This window comes from Mesoplodon densirostris, chromosome 1 (genome assembly GCF_025265405.1).
Source record: "Mesoplodon densirostris isolate mMesDen1 chromosome 1, mMesDen1 primary haplotype, whole genome shotgun sequence".
Classification (NCBI taxonomy): domain Eukaryota; kingdom Metazoa; phylum Chordata; class Mammalia; order Artiodactyla; family Ziphiidae; genus Mesoplodon; species Mesoplodon densirostris.
The window spans coordinates 53,434,990-53,456,049 of record NC_082661.1 but is presented as its reverse complement, the minus strand read 5'-3'; the positions used below and the strand labels follow the sequence as shown (position 1 = coordinate 53,456,049).

Below are 21,060 nucleotides of genomic sequence, written 5' to 3'. Positions count from 1 at the left end.
CATCTTAGCTTAGAGAAAATGAATTGGAGAGAGGCTATATAGGGTAATGGTTAAATTTGAATCCTGGCCCCACCACTTAGTAGCTGTGTGGTCTTGGGAAAACTACCTAACCCCTCTGTGTTTACTTTCTTCCTTTGTAAAATGATTACATTTACTTCATAAAGTAGTTGTGAAGGTTAATAAATATGAAACCCTTAGAACATTGCCTATCACATAGTAAGAGCTATAAGAGTGTTAGCTGCTGTTGTTCCTGCTGTTACTACTACTACCACTACTATCACTACTCATCATATTGAGTGCTACTGACTTGGGTTCAGTAGTCTTGGTTCTTTATTATATATGTGAACTTGGACAAGTTACTTAACCTCTGAAGAAAACTGAGTTTCTTCATCTCTGAAATGGGAATAAATGTACCTGTTGTGTGTTGTAATGAGGTTAAGATATGGTAATTCTTATAAACTGTTCAGCACAGTGCCATACGTATACTGTTCTTGATAAAAATTAGCTGTTATCATTAAGGCCCCTCACAGTCATGTTGTCCTCTTTTGTTTTCAGTAGGGACAATTAGGTTTTTCCACCCTCCTGGTCCCATAGGAAGGAGACTTTCTAGCCAGGTCATTGGAAACACTGCAGAGTCTGCCTTCCACAGGTGTTCTGTCTCTTGGGATATTGCCCTGAGTCGGTCCCACAACATCATTCACTTGTATGCGCTGATGTCTGTTATGTGCCAGGCTCTGTGCTAGATGATGAGAATTTTAAAAATGAGTCTTTTAATTAAGCTATTAAGTAAATATTACAGACATTTTCATTACACTTATATTTTTGAAATTATTTGTATTGCCCACGTTCTCAATAATCTTGCTGGTTGAGTTTGCTCATAACATCTAATAAGACCTAGTCCCTGCTTTCTACAGCCCCGTTCAGCTGCAAGCACAATTCCCACATCCTGCAGGTTTAGCCAGTCCCGACTAAGGTGGGTGAGTGGAGCCTGCGGTAGTGTCCAGTGTTCCCAGGGCTAGAGCCCTGAGCAATGTGCCTGTCAAGCTACTACCTTCTTTGTGACTCAGCTGTAAATCAGAATGTCTGCCTTGTTTTCCTGTCTAGCATTCCAGGTCTCATCATGGGACTGGAAGCCCATCTTCATCTTATGTCCTGTGGTATCTTGCTCTAGCTATTGTCCCCACCATTTTCTTATTTTTAATCTTCTGTTTTTGCTCTTTTTCTGCATCTTAGAAAAGAGAGCACAAAATTAGAAAAAAACAAAACTACTGCCTTTATTTCCTCTCAAGTTACTGCCTTTTTCTTTCTAGTCTTTGAAAGAATGGATTACGTTTCCTGACTCGATTTCTTTACCTTTTTTTTTACTCTTGAACTCTAGTTTTCTGTGCCTCATCTTGTCTCCTGAAACTCCTCTGGCAAAGGTGACCAAATTTGCAAACTACCAAGGGTGATCATTCCTTTCAGTCTTTAGTTTTTCTTTGCTTATCTGTGAAATTTGACACTACTGCCTATTATCATTTTCAAATTCTCTTCCAGTTCTTTTCTTTCCTTTTGGATTGTGCATTCTCGGCCGTCTTTGTTGCTTTCTTTCCCTTCTGTCCATTCCTTAAATGTTCGTGATCCCCTGGATCTCCTTAGCCTTTCTTTCCTTTTTCTACATCTTCCCCAGATGACCTCACCTGTTTCTGTTGGAACATTTGACTGTTATCTTTGTACTGACAGTTCCCAAATCATCTCCCATTCAGATCTTGCCCTTGCATTTCAGACTTCTTTACATGGCTTGTAAACACCCCCACCTGCACCCTCTGTAGGTACCTCAAAGTCAGCTTGACATGCTAAGTTCACGATCTCTTTCCCCAGACATAATGTTTACCCTCAATTAAAGGCACCACCCTCTGTCCAGTCCGGCCTGGAATCATGAACCCTTTCTCCTCTCTACATCTAATTAGTCAATCAGTTATCCATTTCCATCTCCTACACCTAATCAGCCAGTCAATTATTCATCCATTTATTCATTAAATATTGTGCTCTCATTTTGTGTCCACTGTTATGATGAAATTCTCAAGATTCAGTATTGCTAATATCTTTTGTATTTGTATCTTTTCTCTAACCTTTTTGCTACAATCCTTGCCATCATTTTCATGTTAAAACCTCTTAACCTATCTACCTTTCTTCCTCTGGTCCATCCTTCATACTGAAATCAGAGTCAGTTTTCAAAATTCAGGTCAGGTCATTGTTTTCTGGCTTAAAACCCTTTGGCTTCCTTACTGCCTGTAGTGAAGTTCAGATTTCTTAGTATGGCATTTAAGGCCTTTCGCAGGCTGTACTTTTTCCATTGAACTTCTCTCATTTCCTGCAGCATTTCTTTGAACCCTGTTCACTACCCTTATTTAATTAATAACAGTTTCCTGAATGTGCCATGCTGGTTCTGTGCTTTTGTTTATACTCTTTACTTAGGCTGTATTGCTTATCACATTTTCTTTATTATTATTTACTATTTATCATTTGGACCCAACTCAAGCATTGGCTTCCTCTATGAAGCCATTTATGAAATCCCCTTCTCCCATTAAGCACTTTCTTTTTTGTGCCCTCATGTACTACCCCATATACTCTCCTATAGCAATTATAGCACTTTATTGCACTTTTCTTGTCTATATGTCTTTTTCTCCGTATTGGAGTGTCTGTTGTATCCATATCCTCTAGCACAGAGCCTGATTTGTAATAAATCTTTCAATAAATGTCTTCAAAAAGGCTTTCAATACATGTTTGATGACTGAATTAATGTATTCTAACTCATGACCATGATGAAAACATTCCTTCCTTTGCCAGATCATAAGCTTCTCCTGGCAGGCATTATATCCTACCTTGTTTATTTTTTAGGATCTTGTCTCATAGATGCTTAATAAAAAAGTGTTATAGTAATCTGAGGTGGAGGTATGCAGTGAATTAAGTGGGGCTTCCCTGCAGAGGAAGAAGTTGAATTGTGGTAGACCGAAGCACAATAAGATTGCTCTTATATTCAGTGGTCCTTATGCCTTACATCATGATCAACTTATAGATGCAAATATTGTACCTAACTTTAATCACTCTGATTTTTACAAAATCAGTAAGATTCTCAGTGCCAATACCTCTGGGGACTGATTAAATGCTGTTAACTAGTTTAAGGATTTTTACTTTTTAAAAATGTTAAAATATGAGTATCCTAGTTCTATTAAAAGTTGCAGAGTAATTATCTAAAATACTTTGTAATTAAATCACACAAAGAACATATAAAGAGCACAATCAGACTGAGATTGTGTCATGTCCCCTTCCTTTTGTAATTTATTTTTTTAAAATAATGTTTTATGCCAAAAGTTGTAGGTTTCTTGGAAAAAACTTAAAGAGTTAGGTGCCATGGGTATGAATAGGGAATGAGATTCCAAATTAGAAATAAATTCTTAAGCAAGAGAGCTACCAGGGAGGAGATTGACTTTTTCATTGGGTTTAATAACCCAATGTGGTTTGTAGAGGGGTGGGAAAAAAATCAGTATCATGAATTTGGGTACTTGTTTTACCTAGGAAAATAGGAGTTTATAAACAGAAGCTTGTACTTGTGTCAGGCTGTGTTATGCTTTATACATATAAATGCTTATATTGCTTTTAAAAAAATTATTTAATTTATTTATTTTTGGCTGCATTGGGTCTTCGTTGCTGCACGCGGATTTTCTCTAGGCGGCGAGCGGGGGCTACTCTTCATTGTGGTGCGTGGGCTTCTCATTGCGGTGGCTTCTCTTGTTTCAGAGCACGAGCTCTAGGCACGCGGGCTCAGTAGTTGTGGCTCACGGGCTCTAGAGTGAAGGCTCAGTAGTTGTGGTGCATGGGCTTAGTTGCTCTGTGGCATGTGGGATCTTCCCAGACCAGGGCTCGAACCTGTGTCCCCTGCATTGGCAGGCGGACTCTCAACCACTGCGCCATCAGGGAAGCCCTAAATGCTTATATTGTTGATTTGAGGTAAAACTAACAAAATTCTCAGAAAATCACTGTTAAGGGATATGCTTTTCTTGCTTTCAACCTGCATTTATAAAATGCCAATTATGTGCGAGCCTATGTCCTAGGGCCACAGTGAGGAAACAGAAGAGTGAAAGGCATAGTTTGTATTCTCAAAGAACTTGGTTTCCAGTGAAGGGAACATAAACCTGGAGTGGTCTGAGGAACGCTTCTTGGCTTGTTGACAAGAAATAGGAGTCCACATTCATTTGAATGCCCTACGCAGTTATTGAGTTTTACCTGAACTAAATAATAAAATTTGGAGAGAGAGCTTTTGTGGTTGGCCAGGGGAGCTTCCAGTTCTTCTTTAGCTGCTAGTATTCTCTTTGTTCCTTAAATTAAAGCTTCAGGAAGTAATATACTTTGAATCTGCATTTAATAACATCATTTAATGTTCCTAAACCACAAATTCATTTTGAGACTAACTTTCCCAAGTTGCTTTGATCCCCATCTGCCTGAGTAAAAAATTGTAGCTAGAGGACAAAAAGGTCAGCTTGATTACAAAAAAAAAAGAAATGGGGTTTTGGGTTGTGCTTGGTGTGCACTCTTTAAAACCGTGAAGAATCTGGAATGAAGTTGTATTGTTTTAAACCTTTACTTTTGAAGGTGTTATTTTTACTTATTTAATTGCTATAATCAAGGCTTTGAATCAACTTGACATAGATGACAGCCAGAAAAAAACATGGGGGAACAGGATATGAGGGAAATGGTTGGGTAACACAAGGTAAAAAAAAAAAAAATTTTTTTTTTTAAATTAAATGTAGTTATCTGAATGAGAAAGCAAGTTTCAAGAAGTGACTGGTAGGGGCATGTAATCATCAGCATTGTTGTTCAGTTAACTGCTCTTGGACTCAGTAGTGAATTTATGCCTATGTAAAATCCCTAAAATGTATGCATTTCATACCTTCTAAAAAGCTATTTGAAAAACTAAAAAAAAAAAGAATATGAGTGGGTGGTTCCTCAGATGATAAGGTAATTGATATGAAAGGAATTTGAAAAAGAGGAAGCTCTTACTTGTTCCTTTGCAAAGACTTCTTTAATCAATACCTAGGTTCTTTGCAGTCTTCATGCTTCTCCTCTAACCTTAGCTATCCAGTTCCTTCCTTCACTGTTGTCCCTAGCTATCAGTAAACTTCTCAGAATATTTCATTCCTTTGTCAGGAAGGCAGTCTGCCTGGATCCTGGAATCAGGTAGAGTTGAACCTGAATTCTCTTAAGTAATTTATGAACTTGTGACTTTGGACAAGTGTTTTAGCCTTTCTGAATCTTGGTTTATCTGTTTAAAATAGAATGAAATCTACCACCTTATAATATTAGGAAGATTAAACAATTAACAGGGACAAAGTGGTAAGGATGTTACCTGTTATATATAAGTGCTCAGTAATATTTGCTCCTTCTTTCCCCTTCTTATCCAATTGTGGATTCCTTTTAAAAGCAAAAAACTTTGATATATAATTTAAAAAAAGAATTTATAAGCAGTTTTGAAAATTCTTTCAAATGTGAACTACCATACTTTAAATGTGCTATACTTAAAAAAATTATTCTTACAGGAAGTAACTCAAAATTTCAGATATTTCCAGGCCCTGTACCAGGCATTATGCTTAGTTCAGCATTAACCTAAAGCTCACAGACAATGTTAAAGTATTTCAGAGAAGATTATATCATTAGATGATGTAGTCAACATGTACTTTTTCAGACTTATGACTGCATTTTTTTTTTTTTTTTTTTTTGCGGTACGCGGGCTTCTCACTGTTGTGGCCTCTCCCGTTGCGGAGCACAGGCTCGGGATGCGCAGGCTCAGCGGCCATGGCTCACCGGCCTAGCCGCTCCGCGGCATGTGGGATCCCCGCAGACCGGGGCACGAACCCGTGTTCCCTGCATCGGCAGGCGGACTCTCAACCACTGCGCCACCAGGGAAGCCGCATGACTGCATTTTTTAATTGGTTAACCGACTGCATATCAGGTAAAGTGTAGCAAAGACAGCACAGCTACTAAAATGAAGCAGATTCACAATGTCTGTTTTATTTCACTTAAGAGTTATAAATAAGTATAGGAGAAAGTTTCATGAATGAAACTTTAAAAAGACAGAAACAGAAAGCTTCTGTCTTTTTAAAGACAGAAGGTAGCTCATCAACAAATGAAGTGACAATATTCATAACATAAGCAAATATGGAAACTTTATAGAGTTGAGCTGTCAGATTAGCTTAGTTTTAAGACCACAGTCCAAGATGATTGATATCAATTATGTTGCAGTTATTTGTGCATTTAGAAATCAGTAAATAATCTTGATAGGAAATAGTACATTCAGGTTCTATTCTTTTCCCCCCCCCACCACGTGATAGCACCCTAAACATTTTGTAGTAACAGTGTGTCTTGTGGGCTTATCTTGTGCCTCTAAGTTATTAATACTTAAGATGTTCTTGGGGAATAACATATATTACCCTCATTTCAGACAGTCAAGTAAAAGCATAGAGAAGTGAAAGAATAGAGTGTTCTGTTCTCAGTCTACTTGTGACTGGCAGGGAAATGTTAAAGCCTTTCTGACTCACAGATGACTCACCAGAGGACAGAATCTTTAATGTGTGTTATTTAATGATTTGCAGAATGACGCTTATATCTAATATCATTACCAGTTTTCTTATGGTCACCCTGAAAGTATTTGTAGGTGTGGAGTATGTTTTGTGGTAAAGGTCATTATCAGAAAATGAGGATGGCAGTCATCTGGCATGGATATGCTGTCCCTTTTCCTGCTCCTGGCAGATATTGCTGTTTGATCAAGATTCTTTACTGCAGAGTCTAGATTTCACCTCAGAGTCCTCAATGTATTGCTCAAGGCCGCTACTACCAATCAGTCACAGGCCCACAAAATGAAATTACTTTTCAGTCTTGGCTTACTATTTATTAAATTAATTTGCACTAAGATTATGAGTTTACTTAAAAGTTGAGGATCTATCATATTTGTGATCCTATAGCAGGTACAGTTTATGCTCTCATACTTTCTTATGGGTCAAATAAACATGCACACAATTATAAGACAGACTCAGCTCTATTATTGGTGTGAAGGGAATAGAGAAGGATGCAAAATTAATTTTAACTGGAAAGGTTTGTGAGTGTAATGATTTTGGACTTGGAGGGTAGGATCTTCAAGGTGGTCTTTACAGCTTTAGCAAAGGCATAGAAGGTACAAAATATAGGATGGATTTTGGGGAATGATAGACAATGTATCTTGGCTAGAATGTATAGTACTGCAGTGATAGGGTAGAAGCAAAGAGAGAAGCTTGATCTCTGTACAGTGGGTTTTGGATTTTATTTTGTTGTTCCTGGGCCACATGTGGTTTTTAATCTATAGAATGACGTGATCAGATCTGTGCTTTGAGAGAATAACTTTTGACAGTTTGAATAGAAGTGGAGTCGGAATCTTGATAACGTAGGAAGCCTTTTTAATAATGTAGAAAGAGATGAGGGTAAGAACTAGAATTGTGGAATGGATATGGTGAATTTAGAATAAAGTTTTAAAGATAAAATTGATAAGTGAAACAATAAATTGAGGTTGAAGTCTGGAGAAATTGAAATAGTAATTTATGAAAAAATAATGTCTGTTGACTAAAAAAATCCTTTTTTGTGTTTTATCCAAACTTCTATTTTTATGTCTTTTAAGTATATTTTCTGTAATATTACACTTAATTTTAAATAATTTTTTGGTAAGATTAAACTGTTTTAAGAGTCTTGTTTGATACTGAATAAAATTTTTAAATTTTTTAAATGCAGTTTTTTAGTTAACATGTTTTAAATGGCAAAAATATTGGCATATTTAAAGTATTTAAACAATAACGATTTAAAGGTGAAAAGAAGTCTTCTTTTCACCTAATTCTCACTTCCCTAATGGTAATCACTATTAATAGTTTGTGTGTTTAAATATATAGGTGCACGCACATCTCTATGTGATATCTTGTGTCTGTGTGTCTATTTATCTATCTGGTAAGATTAAACTGTTTAAGAGTCTTGTTTGATACTGAATAAATTTTTTTAATTTTTTAAATGCAGTGTTTTAGTTAACATGTTTTAAATGGCAAAAATATGGGCATATTTAAAGTATTTAAACAATAACGATTTAAAGGTGAAAAGAAGTCTTCTTTTCACTTAATTCTTACTTCCCTAATGGTAATCACTATTAACACTTTGTGTGTTTAAATATATAGGTGCACGCACACCTCTATGTGATATCTTCTGTCTCTCTGTCTGTCTGTTTATTTATCTATCTGGCATGTTACTTTTATAAAAATGGGATCTAGTGTACAATTTCTCAGAGTAGCAAAAACGAACATGTTCATTTACATGTCCCAAAGAGAGTCTTTCTGTAGCACACAATAACAAGAAGCAAAAGCATATAAACTTGAAATTATGCTTAGTAACCAAAGTTTTAATATTCTTACTTAGAAATGATCTAGCAAGCCAGTGATTATCCACTAATTAATTCAGTTTAATATTAGTCTAAGCTTTTGTTACCTTAAAGTTCTTGGAAATTATTTGTAAGTTGACATACTATAAAACATAATTACTGTTGAAATGAAAAGTTTGTCAGAATAGTCATTCAATTAAACACAGTTTTACATTTTCATAGTCTTAAACATTGTGTGTGAGTAATACTGGCTTATTTGATCAGTAAGCCTATATATGTTTTAGAAAGTTACTCTAATGGAATAAAGATGTATGCTTGTTTATACTTAACATTAATTTAAAAAAGCAGAAGATAAACCTATTTTATTAAACTATTTTTGTTTGCCATTTACCTTAATTATATGAACTTGGTTCTTAAAACCTTTCTGAGTTAATTTCTGTAAGAATAATTTTAAAAAATATAACACATTTAAAATATTAGAAGATCAATTTGCTTATTTTCTGGGAATTTTGATAATATTCAATTTATAAAAATAGTGCATATTTACCTCTATAAGCCAGTCGGAACAGAGCTGCTTTAAGAGACTTTATAATCTAATTTATTAATACCCTCTGAGGGTAGGAAAGCATTATGTACTCAAAATAAGAGGTAAAGACTTTTTTGAATTAATAGACACATAGCCATACAGACACTGAGAGAGCTTATCTTTTTCCAATTCTCCAATTTTAGCCATGGCTACAGAGTTAACAAACACAAACCCTGACCTTTCCAGATACTGAAGAGCTATTCTCCTTCCTGGTTGGCATGAAATTCTTAATTGATTTGAGCTCAAGATAGGTAAATGGGGGCTTCCCTGGTGGCGCAGTGGTTGAGAGTCCACCTGCCGATGCAGGGGACACAGGTTCGTGCCCCGGTCTGGGAAGATCCCACATGCCGCAGAGCGGCCGGGCCCATGAGCCATGGCCGCTGAGCCTGCGCATCGGAGCCTGTGCTCCGCAACGGGAGAGGCCACAACAGTGAGAGGCCCGCGTACCGCAAAAAAAAAAAAGATAGGTAAACAAAAATGATAAGTGAAGAGGTGACTAATGAATCAGATTCTTCTTTTTCTCTCACCCAACACAGATCTGTATAAACCATTAATTTGTTTACAGAGATCACTGAATGACAGTCCATAAAATCAAATTCTGAATCATTGTTATCACAACAGAGAATAACTTATTGACCATAAATAAACTAAAAACAAAAACAAAATTAGAAGAGAGGAAAGTTAAAACAGAAAGCACAGTTAACAAAGTTCTATTGCCGATCTTAGTTCACTTCTGGGAGACAAGAAATGTCTGGGCTTGAGATACCTGTGAGGTGTACTATTCTGGCAAAGAAGTTACCTAGCTCTGTCAGGTGAATCCACTGGGTATCTTGGTGGAATTTCCAAAACTACTAAGGATAAATTTTAGAAGAGAATCAAATCATGCCTCTTATTCAGATATCAAATGAACATGTTAAAGGTTTTATTTATCTTATCATTAATGAGGGAGTCAGAGATATGTTATAGCTGGTTCAAGGGAGAATGCAAAGGACACGTACATTTATAGATCAGGAATACTGAAGTGAATTTGCAAAGCTGGCTTCTTCCATCATGGTGGAGAGAAGTCAACTGAAATGGGCAGAATTTATTTGCATGTCTGTAGACAAGAATTGTGTGAGGATATGGGGAGGGGGAAGGGTAAGCTGTGACAAAGTGAAAGAGCGGCATGGACATATATACACTACCAAACGTAAGGTAGATAGCTAGTGGGAAGCAGCCGCATAGCACAGGGAGATCAGCTCGGTTCTTTGTGACCGCCTGGAGGGGTGGGATAGGGAGGGTGGGAGGGAGACGCAAAAGGGAGGGGATATGGGAGCATATGTATATGTATAACTGATTAAATTTGTAAAATAAAATAAATAAATAAATAAATAAAAAAAAAAAAAAAAAAAAGAATTGTGTGCTTTACCATTAGTTTTCTATGTGTTAACCTCTGTCTTTACAGAGTGGTAAAATAGTCCAATGACAATTCCTGTAGCATTAAATTATCCCTAGAAGCTGCAACATTTCATCAGAAGGATCTTTTTTGCTTATTCAAAAGTCTTAAAATTTTCTTTACAAAATGATTTTTTTCAATTTGCATTCCCAGAGAATTATTTCTTTATCCTTGATGTTTTATTAATTTAATTTAGATATGTATTTGGATCTATGGTTTATTGTATTTTTCCTTTCCTTTGTAGATTTTCTTTACCTTTATTTTAGGGCTATTTTCTATCATGTCTACCTGCTTTTTCTCTTCTATTTGTTTAGTTATTCTACTTCAGGGATACTAAGTATCTTTCTGTTTAGTCTCTGTCCTACTTATTCTATCTGATTGCCTTGGTATCTCTGTCTTTTTTTCTCCTTGGTACTTAGGTTATCTTATGATTTTTCTTCTTGCCATTAGTTTGATTTTCAGTGTTTGGTTCTTTTTCTTGCTTTTTTTTCAAATTCATTGTTCTTAATTGGTTTTGTTAGCTCCATAGCTTTTCTTTTCAATTTACCTGTTTTGCCTTTTTATCTTTGAGCTTTTGATTTATTAAATGTATGTGCTTATTAGGTTGTTTTCTGTTACAAAGAACTCACTGGGGATTTCCTTATTTTCCTGTGTTATGTTTTCTTTCAGACTAGGTTCTTCTTTTCTTTCCTCTTCCTTCCACCCTCTTGTTTATACAGTTGCATGGCCTTTTCTTTATATCTTGCTAGGTAAAGACTTGGATAGCGAAGTCAAGACTTTGTATCTGCCCTGATATAACATGGGTGAGTTCTCCTTGATGCCATCCTCATCTTAGCTGTGACTTTGTCTCCTCCTTTTACTGTACCCCCTCAATACATCTTTTGAGCAGTGTGTTTTATTCTCTGTCTGCTTCTCTGTAGTTGAAGGATATAAGGTGGTGGTGGGGGGAGAGTTCTTCTGGGGCTCCAGGCTCTCCTGTCTCTGTAGATTTTGTTAAGTGTCCTGTACTGGCCTTATTCCATCCTGCCGAGGGTGTAGTACATTTCTAGGGGCTTCAGACCCTTTCCTTAACTCAGAAGAATGCCTTTGAAGTCAACAGGTTCTGGTGGCCACGCTGCAGGTCTCAGCTTAGGTTTTAAAGCTTCTGTGCTGAAGATGTTCTCCTGGACTTTTCTAGGGCAGGCCATCCAAACCGGAGGATATTTATTAAAATATTTATATATTAAAATTTTCAAGTTTTATTAACTCACCAATTTTTCTCATTATTGCTTCTAGGCAGTGTAATCAGGCTAGGAGCCAGATCACACTGTGCAGAATCTTTTTCTGGCCCCTACTTTTTAAAGTTTAGAGATTTTTAGTTTAAGCATTTTCTTGTTCGACTGTAGCTGGTGGATTTTTGGCTGAAAAATGACACACACACACACACACGTATGTGTAGTCTGTCTCTTTTTTAAAAAAATTAATTTATTTTATTTATTTATTTTTGGCTGCTTTGGGTCTGCACGCGGCCTTTCACTAGTTGTGGCGAGCGGGGGCTACTCTTTGTTTCGGTGCGCGGGCTTCTCATTGCGGTGGCTTCTCTTGTTGAGGAGCACGGGCTTTAGGCACAGGGCTTCCGTAGTTGTGGCTCATGGGCTCTAGAGCACAGGCTCAGCAGTTGTGGTGCATGGACTTTGCCGCTCCGTGGCACGTGGGAACTTCCCGGACTAAGGCTTGAACCCTTGTCCCCTGCGTTGGCAGGCAGATTCCCAACCACTGCGTCACCAGGGAAACCCTAGTCTGTCTCTTATTTTTTTTTCTTTTGCGGTACGCGGGCCTCTCACTGTTGTGGCCTCTCCCGTTGCGGAGCACAGGCTCCGGACGCGCAGGCTCAGCGGCCATGGCTCACAGGCCCAGCCGCTCCACGGCATGTGGGATCTTCCCGGACCGGGGCACGAACCCGTGTCCCCTGCATCGGCAGGCGGACTCTCAACCACTGTGCCACCAGGGAAGCCCGTGTTACAACATTTTTATATAACTACAGTGAATATAGTGACCAATTATATTTTTGTTAATGTTAGGGCATTTTAATATTTTTATCTCATTTTTGTAATCTCATCAGATGACATAATTTATTAAAGTTACTCAACTAGAGGCCACTTTTTATTTTTATGCTCTTTTGTGTTCATTGAACCTTTTTGTTGTTTTTTATTACCTTTAAAATAATTTGAGGGGACGTCCCTGGTGGTGCAATGGGTAAGACTTCATGCTCCCTATGCAGGGGTCCCGGGTTCGATCCCTGGTCAGGGAACTAGATCCTACATGCATGCTGCAGCTAAGAGTTCTCATGCCACAACTAAGGAGCCTGCCTGCTGCGACTAAGACCCGGTGCAACCAAATAAATAATATTAAAAAAAATAAATTTGAGAGGTTGAGATTAATGGACTAATCAATGTTATTAAATCATTATACTTCTCCCCCTGGCACTAACTGTAATGTATGTTTATATTACTGGATAGAAATTCTTTTGAGATATTTGCTTAAAATGACAGCTGATATTTCAGCCCTTGATGCCAGAAGAATTTTTTTGGTGCTTTTGGATTCTTTATCTACATCCTTCCCATAACTTTAATAATGAAAGTTTTAAAATGTATTCCAGTTTTTATAAGATCAAGTGCACTTAAAAAAAAACCCAAAGTCACGTTTTTGTTTTTGAAGGAAATAATATTACCCAAAATGGAAAAAATAATTTGGATTGGAAAAAGGAAGATGTGCTGTAGAAATGTTATTTTTTAATACAAATTTGATAGTCTAATTTTATTATTTCTGGATTTTGCTATCATCATTCATAGCCCAAGTTAATAAAAGGGTTTATAAAAATGTTTATTTTCTTCTAACATAAAATTATTAATTAGTGTAATCAGTATTTATTAAGAGTTCTGTAGGAATTATGAGTAACTTTTGGTTTTTGCTGCATTTAATTAAGAATATGCATTCATATTATGTAATAATCCATGTAATTATCCTTATTTAGAAATGTTTAATCTGATTTTTGTCTCCTCAGATTTTGTCAAATTTTAAGAACAAATGCACCATATAGCTCATGGAAGAAAAAACACAAATCAAGACTTTTTTGGGTTCCAAGTTGCCAAAGTATGGAACAAAACCTGTAAGAAGTACACTGCAGCCAATGCCAAATGGAAAACCTGTTAATTTATTGGGAACTTCCAAGAGTAGTAATGCCAAAAGTTACATCAAAAATAATGGCTCTGATTGTTCATTGTCCCATTCATTTAATTGGAGAACGGCAAATAAATACCAGTTTAGTGCACAAAGTCCTGAAGAGCCTAACGGTACTCAGAGTTCACATGATAAAGAAATTGATCCTGAAAAACATGCACCTGCTCAAGGAATGTTTGATCAAAATGGGATGAAGGGAGGTTTGAAAAGTATTTCTTTACTCACATCAAAGTTAGCAAAGACATCTACTATGTTTGTGTCATCTGCAGAAGAGTTAAACCAAAAGTCTTTGTCTGGACCGTCTAATTTGGGTAAATTCACCAAAGGCACATTATTAGGAAGGACTTCATATGCTTCAGTCAGTGCTCCAAAATCGCAGTTGAGTGGATTTTATGGAAACCGATCAGCTGGTAGCATACAAAGTCCTAGAGCAAACTCCTGTGCCACCAGAAGCAGCTCTGGAGAAAGCTTAGCACAATCCCTAGATAATATTAAATCTCTTGCTTGTGAAAAAATGGTTAGGTCACAGAGTTTTTCACATTCCATTCAGAATTCATTCCTTCCACCTTCATCTATAACCAGATCACATTCCTTCAATAGAGCTGCAGATCTTACAAAGCCTTATCAGAATCAACAGCTACCCATTAGAGTGCCTCTGAGGTCAAGTATGCTAACAAGAAATTCTCGGCAGTCAGAAGTACTCAATGGGAATGAACATTTAAGGTATGGATTTAATAGGCCTTATGCTGCTGGTGGAAAGAAGTTGGCTTTACCAAATGGCCCAGGTGTAACTTCCACTTTGGGTTATAGGATGGTTCATCCCTCTCTACTGAAATCTGGCCGACCTCCGTTTTCTGGGACTATCACAGTTGATGGTAATAAAAATTCACCGGCTGACACATGTATAGAGGAAGATGCTGCACTTGTGGCTAAGGACAGAGCTAAGGATAAGGACCAAGAACTAATTGACAATGATAGTTATAGAACAGAAAATGACCAGACCATGAAGCATGATGCTAAAATTAGATACCTGGGTGATGATGTGGATGACATTTCATTGTCTTCTCTGTCATCTTCTGATAAGAATGATTTAAGTGAAGACTTCAGTGATGATTTTATAGATATAGAAGATTCCAACAGAACTAGAGTAACTCCAGAGGAAATTTCTCTCAAAGAAGAAAAGTGTGACAATGTACCACCAAAGGATATATATGATTCCCCCAAGGAAAATGAAAAATCCTTCAGTAAAACTGATGAGTGGATAGATATAAGTGTCTCTGGTAAATATTAATGTCCTTATTTTTTTTTGCTTTCTCCTAGATAATAGAACTGAATTTCCACTTAGGATTATCTTCTGATTAATACCAGGATACTAACAATTTCATGGAAGGATGGATCTAGACAAAATTAGAATGGGGCAACATTTACCTTCCTTGTGGCTTTTGTCCCTTGTTCTATTTTTCATGCTAAAAGAGCATCCATAAAAATATTCATTCCCTTATGGTATTTTACCTTTGCTCTTCTTTGTCACACACAGGCTTATTCCTGCTTGCTTCAAAATTATTTTTTTTCCCTGCTTCCTCCAATCAGTGGCAGCCTGTTTTAAACCATCTCTTCCTTTAGGGTAGTAGATCACTACTATTTGTTAAGAGTAAAGCTGTACCAAAGGGTAAATGGACTAATACAGGTTATGTCCAATCTAATGAATTTTTTTATCCTAGGCAATTTTCATTTTTTTAAAGGAAGAGTTAGATTTCTTGCTTAGTAGACTTAATAGTTAAACTTTCAGAGGAGCTTTATTTTTTTAATTGAGGAGAGTGAGATAGCACCTGTTAAACATTTCTTCTTATACTTGGTAATCCTGGTGCTAAATACTGGAGAAAATATATCTCTGTGCCCATCTGTCCTGAAAAAGGAACAACTGATGGTTTGGGTATAGGCATGAAGTCTGGTTGAGGGACTAGGCCGTCCCTGGAGATATGCATAAACCCTTGACTGCCTGAGGGTCTTCTAGTTAGGAGTGACTGCTGGAGCTAGTTATTTCCTTATAAGGAGTCAACTGCAAGGTTAAATGATACACACAGAGTAAAGAGTTTCCTGGGCAGTGCTTAAAAATAAATATCTTAGGAAATATTCAAAGAATATGAGGCTTTATGTACATTTCTAGAAATATTGCAGAAGTGAAAGATGGCTCAATGAATTTTCTTTATTGGGAAATATTTCAGTAGGTTATTTTTAAGATTTTGCATCTTGATTTTTTTATTGTTTAGATTTAGAAGATGCTAGTTATGAATACCTTTTTGCCGACTTTTTTGCTATAATATATCAAATTATTAAAGCTTATATTTTTTGAACCTGAGAAATAATTATATTTTTGTGAATTAATAACTTTTTTTTCCCTCTCTTTTAAAAAATAAACTGAAGACAGGAGTGAATGTTCAAAACATGCTTCTGGAAACAACTTGATTTCACCAGATACAGATTACAGAGCTGGTTCTTCATTTGAACTCTCTCCATCTGATAGCTCTGATGGAACGTACATGTGGGATGAAGAGGGCTTGGAGCCCATTGGAAATGTCCACCCAGTTGGGAGCTATGAGTCCTCTGAGATGAACAGCATAGTATGTATGGATTTATATACCATTTTGGAAAATTTTGTTTCCTTTGCTATAGAGAGACTTGGGATATTGATTGAATTTTTTAAGTTTATGAACTAACTTTCCTAGTTTGAGAAATGGGTATTCATATCTCTTAAAAGCCTACAAAACATCTGGTCTTAATACATAATAAAGCATATATTTGTATAATATAGCACGAGTTAAATATGTTCTCATACACACATATTCATAATATAGTTGACCCTTGAATAACATGGGTTCGAACTGCGAGGGTCCACTTATATGTGAATCTTTTTCAATAGTAAAAATACTACAGTACTACAGTCTGTGGTTGGTTGAATTTGCGGATGTGGAAATGCGGGTATGGAGGAACAGCGTATATATAGAGGGCTGATTGTAAGTTAAACATGGATTTTCGACTGTGTGGAGGGTCAGCACCTCTAACCCCATGTTGTTCAAAGGTCAGCTGTATGTAAATAAATACACATATATTCATATGGACACACTGTACTGTTCAGGTTAAGCTAGGCTAGTGGTTCTCAGTAGGGGAAGGCAATGTCTGGAGACATTTTTGGTTGTCACATTGAGGGATGCTGCTGGCAACTAATGGGTAGACACCAGGATACTGCTTAACATCCTGTAATGCACAGGATAGCACCCACAACAAAGATTTATCCAGCCCAAGATGTAAATAGTGCTGCTGATGAGAAATCCTGGGCTAGGCTGTGCTGAGGTAACATTCTCAGTGCCAACTCTCAGTGACTTAACACAATAGAAGTTTATTTTTTACTCTTAAAATGTCTGTTGTAGGTCTGGACAACTCTCTAGGGCAACTGTCTTCAGTGTTCCAAGCTGCTTTGATCTTGGGGCTCTTTTGAGACCCTTTGTCACCCTGGTAACAAGGATCTCAAACATGCGGTTACTGCCCGAGGGTCTCACACATGCAGTTACTGCTGTGGCCTGCAGGTGGCATATGGCACTTTTACTCACAACATACTGACCGGAACTAATCTTATGTACTGAGTGGGCAGGAAGTGTAATTTTCCTGTATGCCTGGTAGGCAAGGGCACCAGATATGAATGAGCACTAGAGGACCTACCATATATTTATACATGCATATTTTAAGAAAAATTGCAAGTAATGTGGATTATATGCCATGTGAGTAAAGTATAGTTGGTGTGATTAAAGTTATTCCCTGTGGTTACTGAGTATATAAAATCAATTTTCCTGTAGTTGTATGGGAAATTGGTAGTCTTTGTGGATATATTAAATTCCAGGTAGACTTCAGGTGATGTAATTTTCACAGGTTTATTCATATAAACCTGTGACTTGGAAAAAATAAACGTTGTTACCAGAGGCTTGTTAAATTGCACAGACATGGAGAGGACACGTCCTTAATTTAGAGGCAGCATCTCTTATTTCGTTAGATAAAGGAAGTTCAGAAAAGATTACAGTTTAGGGCCTTATGTGCTCTCTTACTAGGACTTCTTAAGCGAATATGATTGAAGTTGAAATGACCATTGTGTCCAGTAGATGGCAGCAGTCAGCGCCCAGTACCTGACATTTCTGACAGTTCACTGTTCTTGTAACATAAATGATGAAATAGCCTCTGGAAGACTTCAGTACACATCTGAATTGACCATTAGTCTCTAAGATCCATGAATTTCCTCCTTGAACATTTGGCTTGTGTATATGGGATGGGAGACTACAAAAGTGTTCATTCTGTGCTTTGGAACGGAATGGTGTCTGTGTGTCATTCTCTTCGGATCTAAGAGGAAGATAGTCTGAGAAAGGATGGAGAATTGATGGTAAAAGTTGAAAAGAGTGTGTTAAGATCTACTGTGATAGTGGATTTACCATTTATGCTCTAAAATTCTATCAACTGTTTGCTTTTTTCTATTTTAAATTAATTTTGTTACATGTGTACCTGTTTAGAATTGTTTCCTTGGTGATTTGGACTTTCAGTCATTGTTTAGTGATCCTCTCTAACCCTCATGCTTTTTGTCTTAAGGCCTCTTTTTTTTCAGAATTAGTATATTTTACCAGTTTTATTTATATATTTTCTATCCTTTCACTATCAGCTCTTTTGATATATAACAAATAGGTTATTATTTTTTAAAAAATGCAATGTCTTTTGCTTTTAACTGGTGAGTTTGGTCCTTTATGTTTGCATTTATTGATATACTTGGAATTAACTGTGTTATCTTATATTTTTATTTAAATTATCTCACTTTTTCTGTTTCTTCTTTCTCCTTTTTCTAAAATAGTATATCTAACTTACCCCAAAAGAACTTTAGCCTGTTTTCATTTTCCTTTGTCTCTCCATTGCCTCCTTTGTCTCACCAAAGACATTTCCTAATCTTGTGTCCTCCACAAGCACCACTATGGTTGTTCTTTACAACAGTGCTCATTCCGGTCCAGGTTGAGGTTAGGAGCCTTCACTACAATGTGAGTCAGCTTTGTCCACAACTAACAGTTTCGTTGAAATCCATTGTTTAGTTCAGCTGACTTTCTCTTTGAAGAAAGCAGTGTGTTGATGCAGTCTGGTGCAAGCTCCTTATCTTGTCATAGGTCCTAACAGTTGTAGACGGACTACTTTGCATAACACTTGTCTAGAATCTAGGCTATTTTTTTTTTTTTTTTGCTTAAATATTGACAGTGGTTTGTTGAGGTATAATTTAAATACAATAAAATGTACAAGTCTTTTGCATATAGCAAAGGGAATTTTGGAAATGTGTGTACTTGTTTAACAATCATCCACATTTATGATATAGAATATTTCCAGCACACCAGAATATTTCTTGTGCTCTTCAGTCATTCTGTTACCCCACCCCAGGAGCAACCACTGTTCTGATTTCAATTGCTTTAGCTTAGTTTTGCCTATTCCTGAATTCAATATGAGTAGAATTATAGACATGTGTTATTTATATCTGGCTTCTTCCAATAAATGTTATATGCATATTTGTTAGTTGTTGTTTGCTCATTCTTCTTGTTACATAATAATCCATTGTGTGAATATATTATAAGTTATTTTATTCTGCTATTGATGGACATTTATATTGTATCTGGTTTTGGGCTACTGCTTCTGCTGTGAAGATTTTGCAACATGTTTTTTGGTGAACATTTATGCATTTCTGTTCACAAAATATGTAGGAGAGGAATTGCTGGATTATAGTGTATACTTATGTCTATAGCTTTAGATGCTTTCAGTTTTCCAAAGTGGTTGTATCAGTTTAAACTCTCACTAGCAGTAAATAAGCATTCCAGAAATTCCACTTTCTAGTTTATACTTTATGTTGTCTGGTTTTTTTTTGCATTTTTGCTATTCTGGTGGGGGCATAGTAGTATTGCATTGAGATTTTTGTCCTGTGGTTTGTGGTAACTACTTGTTTGCCATTAGTTTATACTCTTCTGTGAAGTGCCTTCTGTTGGGCTTTATGTATTTTCTCTTAATTGGTTTGTAAAAATCCTTTATATATTTTGGATATAAATTTTATATATATACACACACATATACACATATGTGTATACATTTTTATATATATGGATTGCTTTTAAAACCTTTTAATAGTGTCTTTTGATGAGTAGAATTTAACAATCTAACATTTTTCTTTATTATTAGCACTTTTTGCACTGTGAGAATTTTTTGTCTACTCTAAAGTTATGAAGGTATATTCCAATGTTTATTTTATTTTATTTATTTATTTTTGCGGTACGCGGGCCTCTCACTGTTATGGCCTCTCCCGTTGTGGAGCACAGGCTCTGGATGCACAGGCTCAGTGGCCATGGCTCACGGGCCCAGCCGCTCCGCGGCATGTGGGATCTTCCCAGACCGGGGCACGAACCCATGTCCCCTGCATCGGCAGGCGGACTCTCAACCACTGTACCACCAGGGAAGCCCCAACCTTTTCCTTTTTTTATTTTGTTTCGTGTCCTTGTGCTGGAACAAATCTTAGCTGTGAATATCTATGACTGCTGAGTCCTGTGAGTCCTTCTTGTGAACCATCTAACCCGGGGGTGGTCTTGAGGACTCTGACATAGGTACTGATTCGAAGTTATCTTTGTTTGCTGCAGTAAGTAAATTTTTAATTTATCATCTTTTATATTTTTATAATAATCCTTGGAAGTAGCTATGGACCAGTTACTAACTCTTGCTTCAGATTTGGATGAGTTTAGATGCGTTGAGTAAACTGATATTGATAGGTTGGGAACTAGCTTGCTGACTGTTGTACTCTCAGTCTGGTATTCTTGTTTTTCAGCCTTATATCTACTCAGGATAACTGAGCATTTTAAAACTCAGGAAACTTTTAGTCGACATTTAACTTTTTTGAACATGAAGTACAGCATTTTTTTGTTAGTAAATATTGTCCGAATCATATTGTATGTGAACAATTAGAGGCAAAAACATTTTCCACTGTTGTACAGCGAATTGCAACCCTCTTTGCTGTGGTGCTGTGACCAATATAAGAGCTCTCATTGCAGAGGAATTGAATTACAATGTCACAATGACTGATTTCCTAACACTGATACATTTAGGGATTGATAATTTTAAATCATCACATGGAGTGCTTTTGTTTTTGGAAGGATTTTTATGGAAGGCTAAAGAAGTGGTTGAACCAGATTTTCCCTGAAAGTGTCTAGCTTTATTTTTCTATTTTATCACCCTTGACTTATGTTCACGTAGTAGGCAGGTTTAACCTTATCATTTAAATAGAACCTTTTTTACTTTGAAATGTAGATTCAAATTCTTGCTTGAATGCTTTTGACACATCAGTAA

The 21,060-nt window shown here is 36.7% G+C and overlaps 1 protein-coding gene across 8 annotated transcripts in view; it reads left to right on the top strand.

Annotated features, from left to right (window-relative positions):
• CCSER2 (coiled-coil serine rich protein 2) overlaps positions 1 to 21,060 on the top strand; it is a 146,779-nt gene that overhangs the window by 22,759 nt on the left and 102,960 nt on the right. For 7 of the 8 annotated variants that reach the window (XM_060103404.1, XM_060103359.1, XM_060103377.1 and 4 more), the window contains 2 exons: positions 13,490 to 14,945; positions 16,090 to 16,286. In XM_060103404.1, coding sequence (XP_059959387.1) covers positions 13,529 to 14,945; positions 16,090 to 16,286 — 1,614 coding nt within the window. In that variant the 5' untranslated portion in view covers positions 13,490 to 13,528. Of the gene's footprint in view, positions 1 to 5,806; positions 5,990 to 13,489; positions 14,946 to 16,089; positions 16,287 to 21,060 lie in introns of all 8 variants that reach the window. The other variant, XM_060103394.1, reaches the window with a different exon arrangement.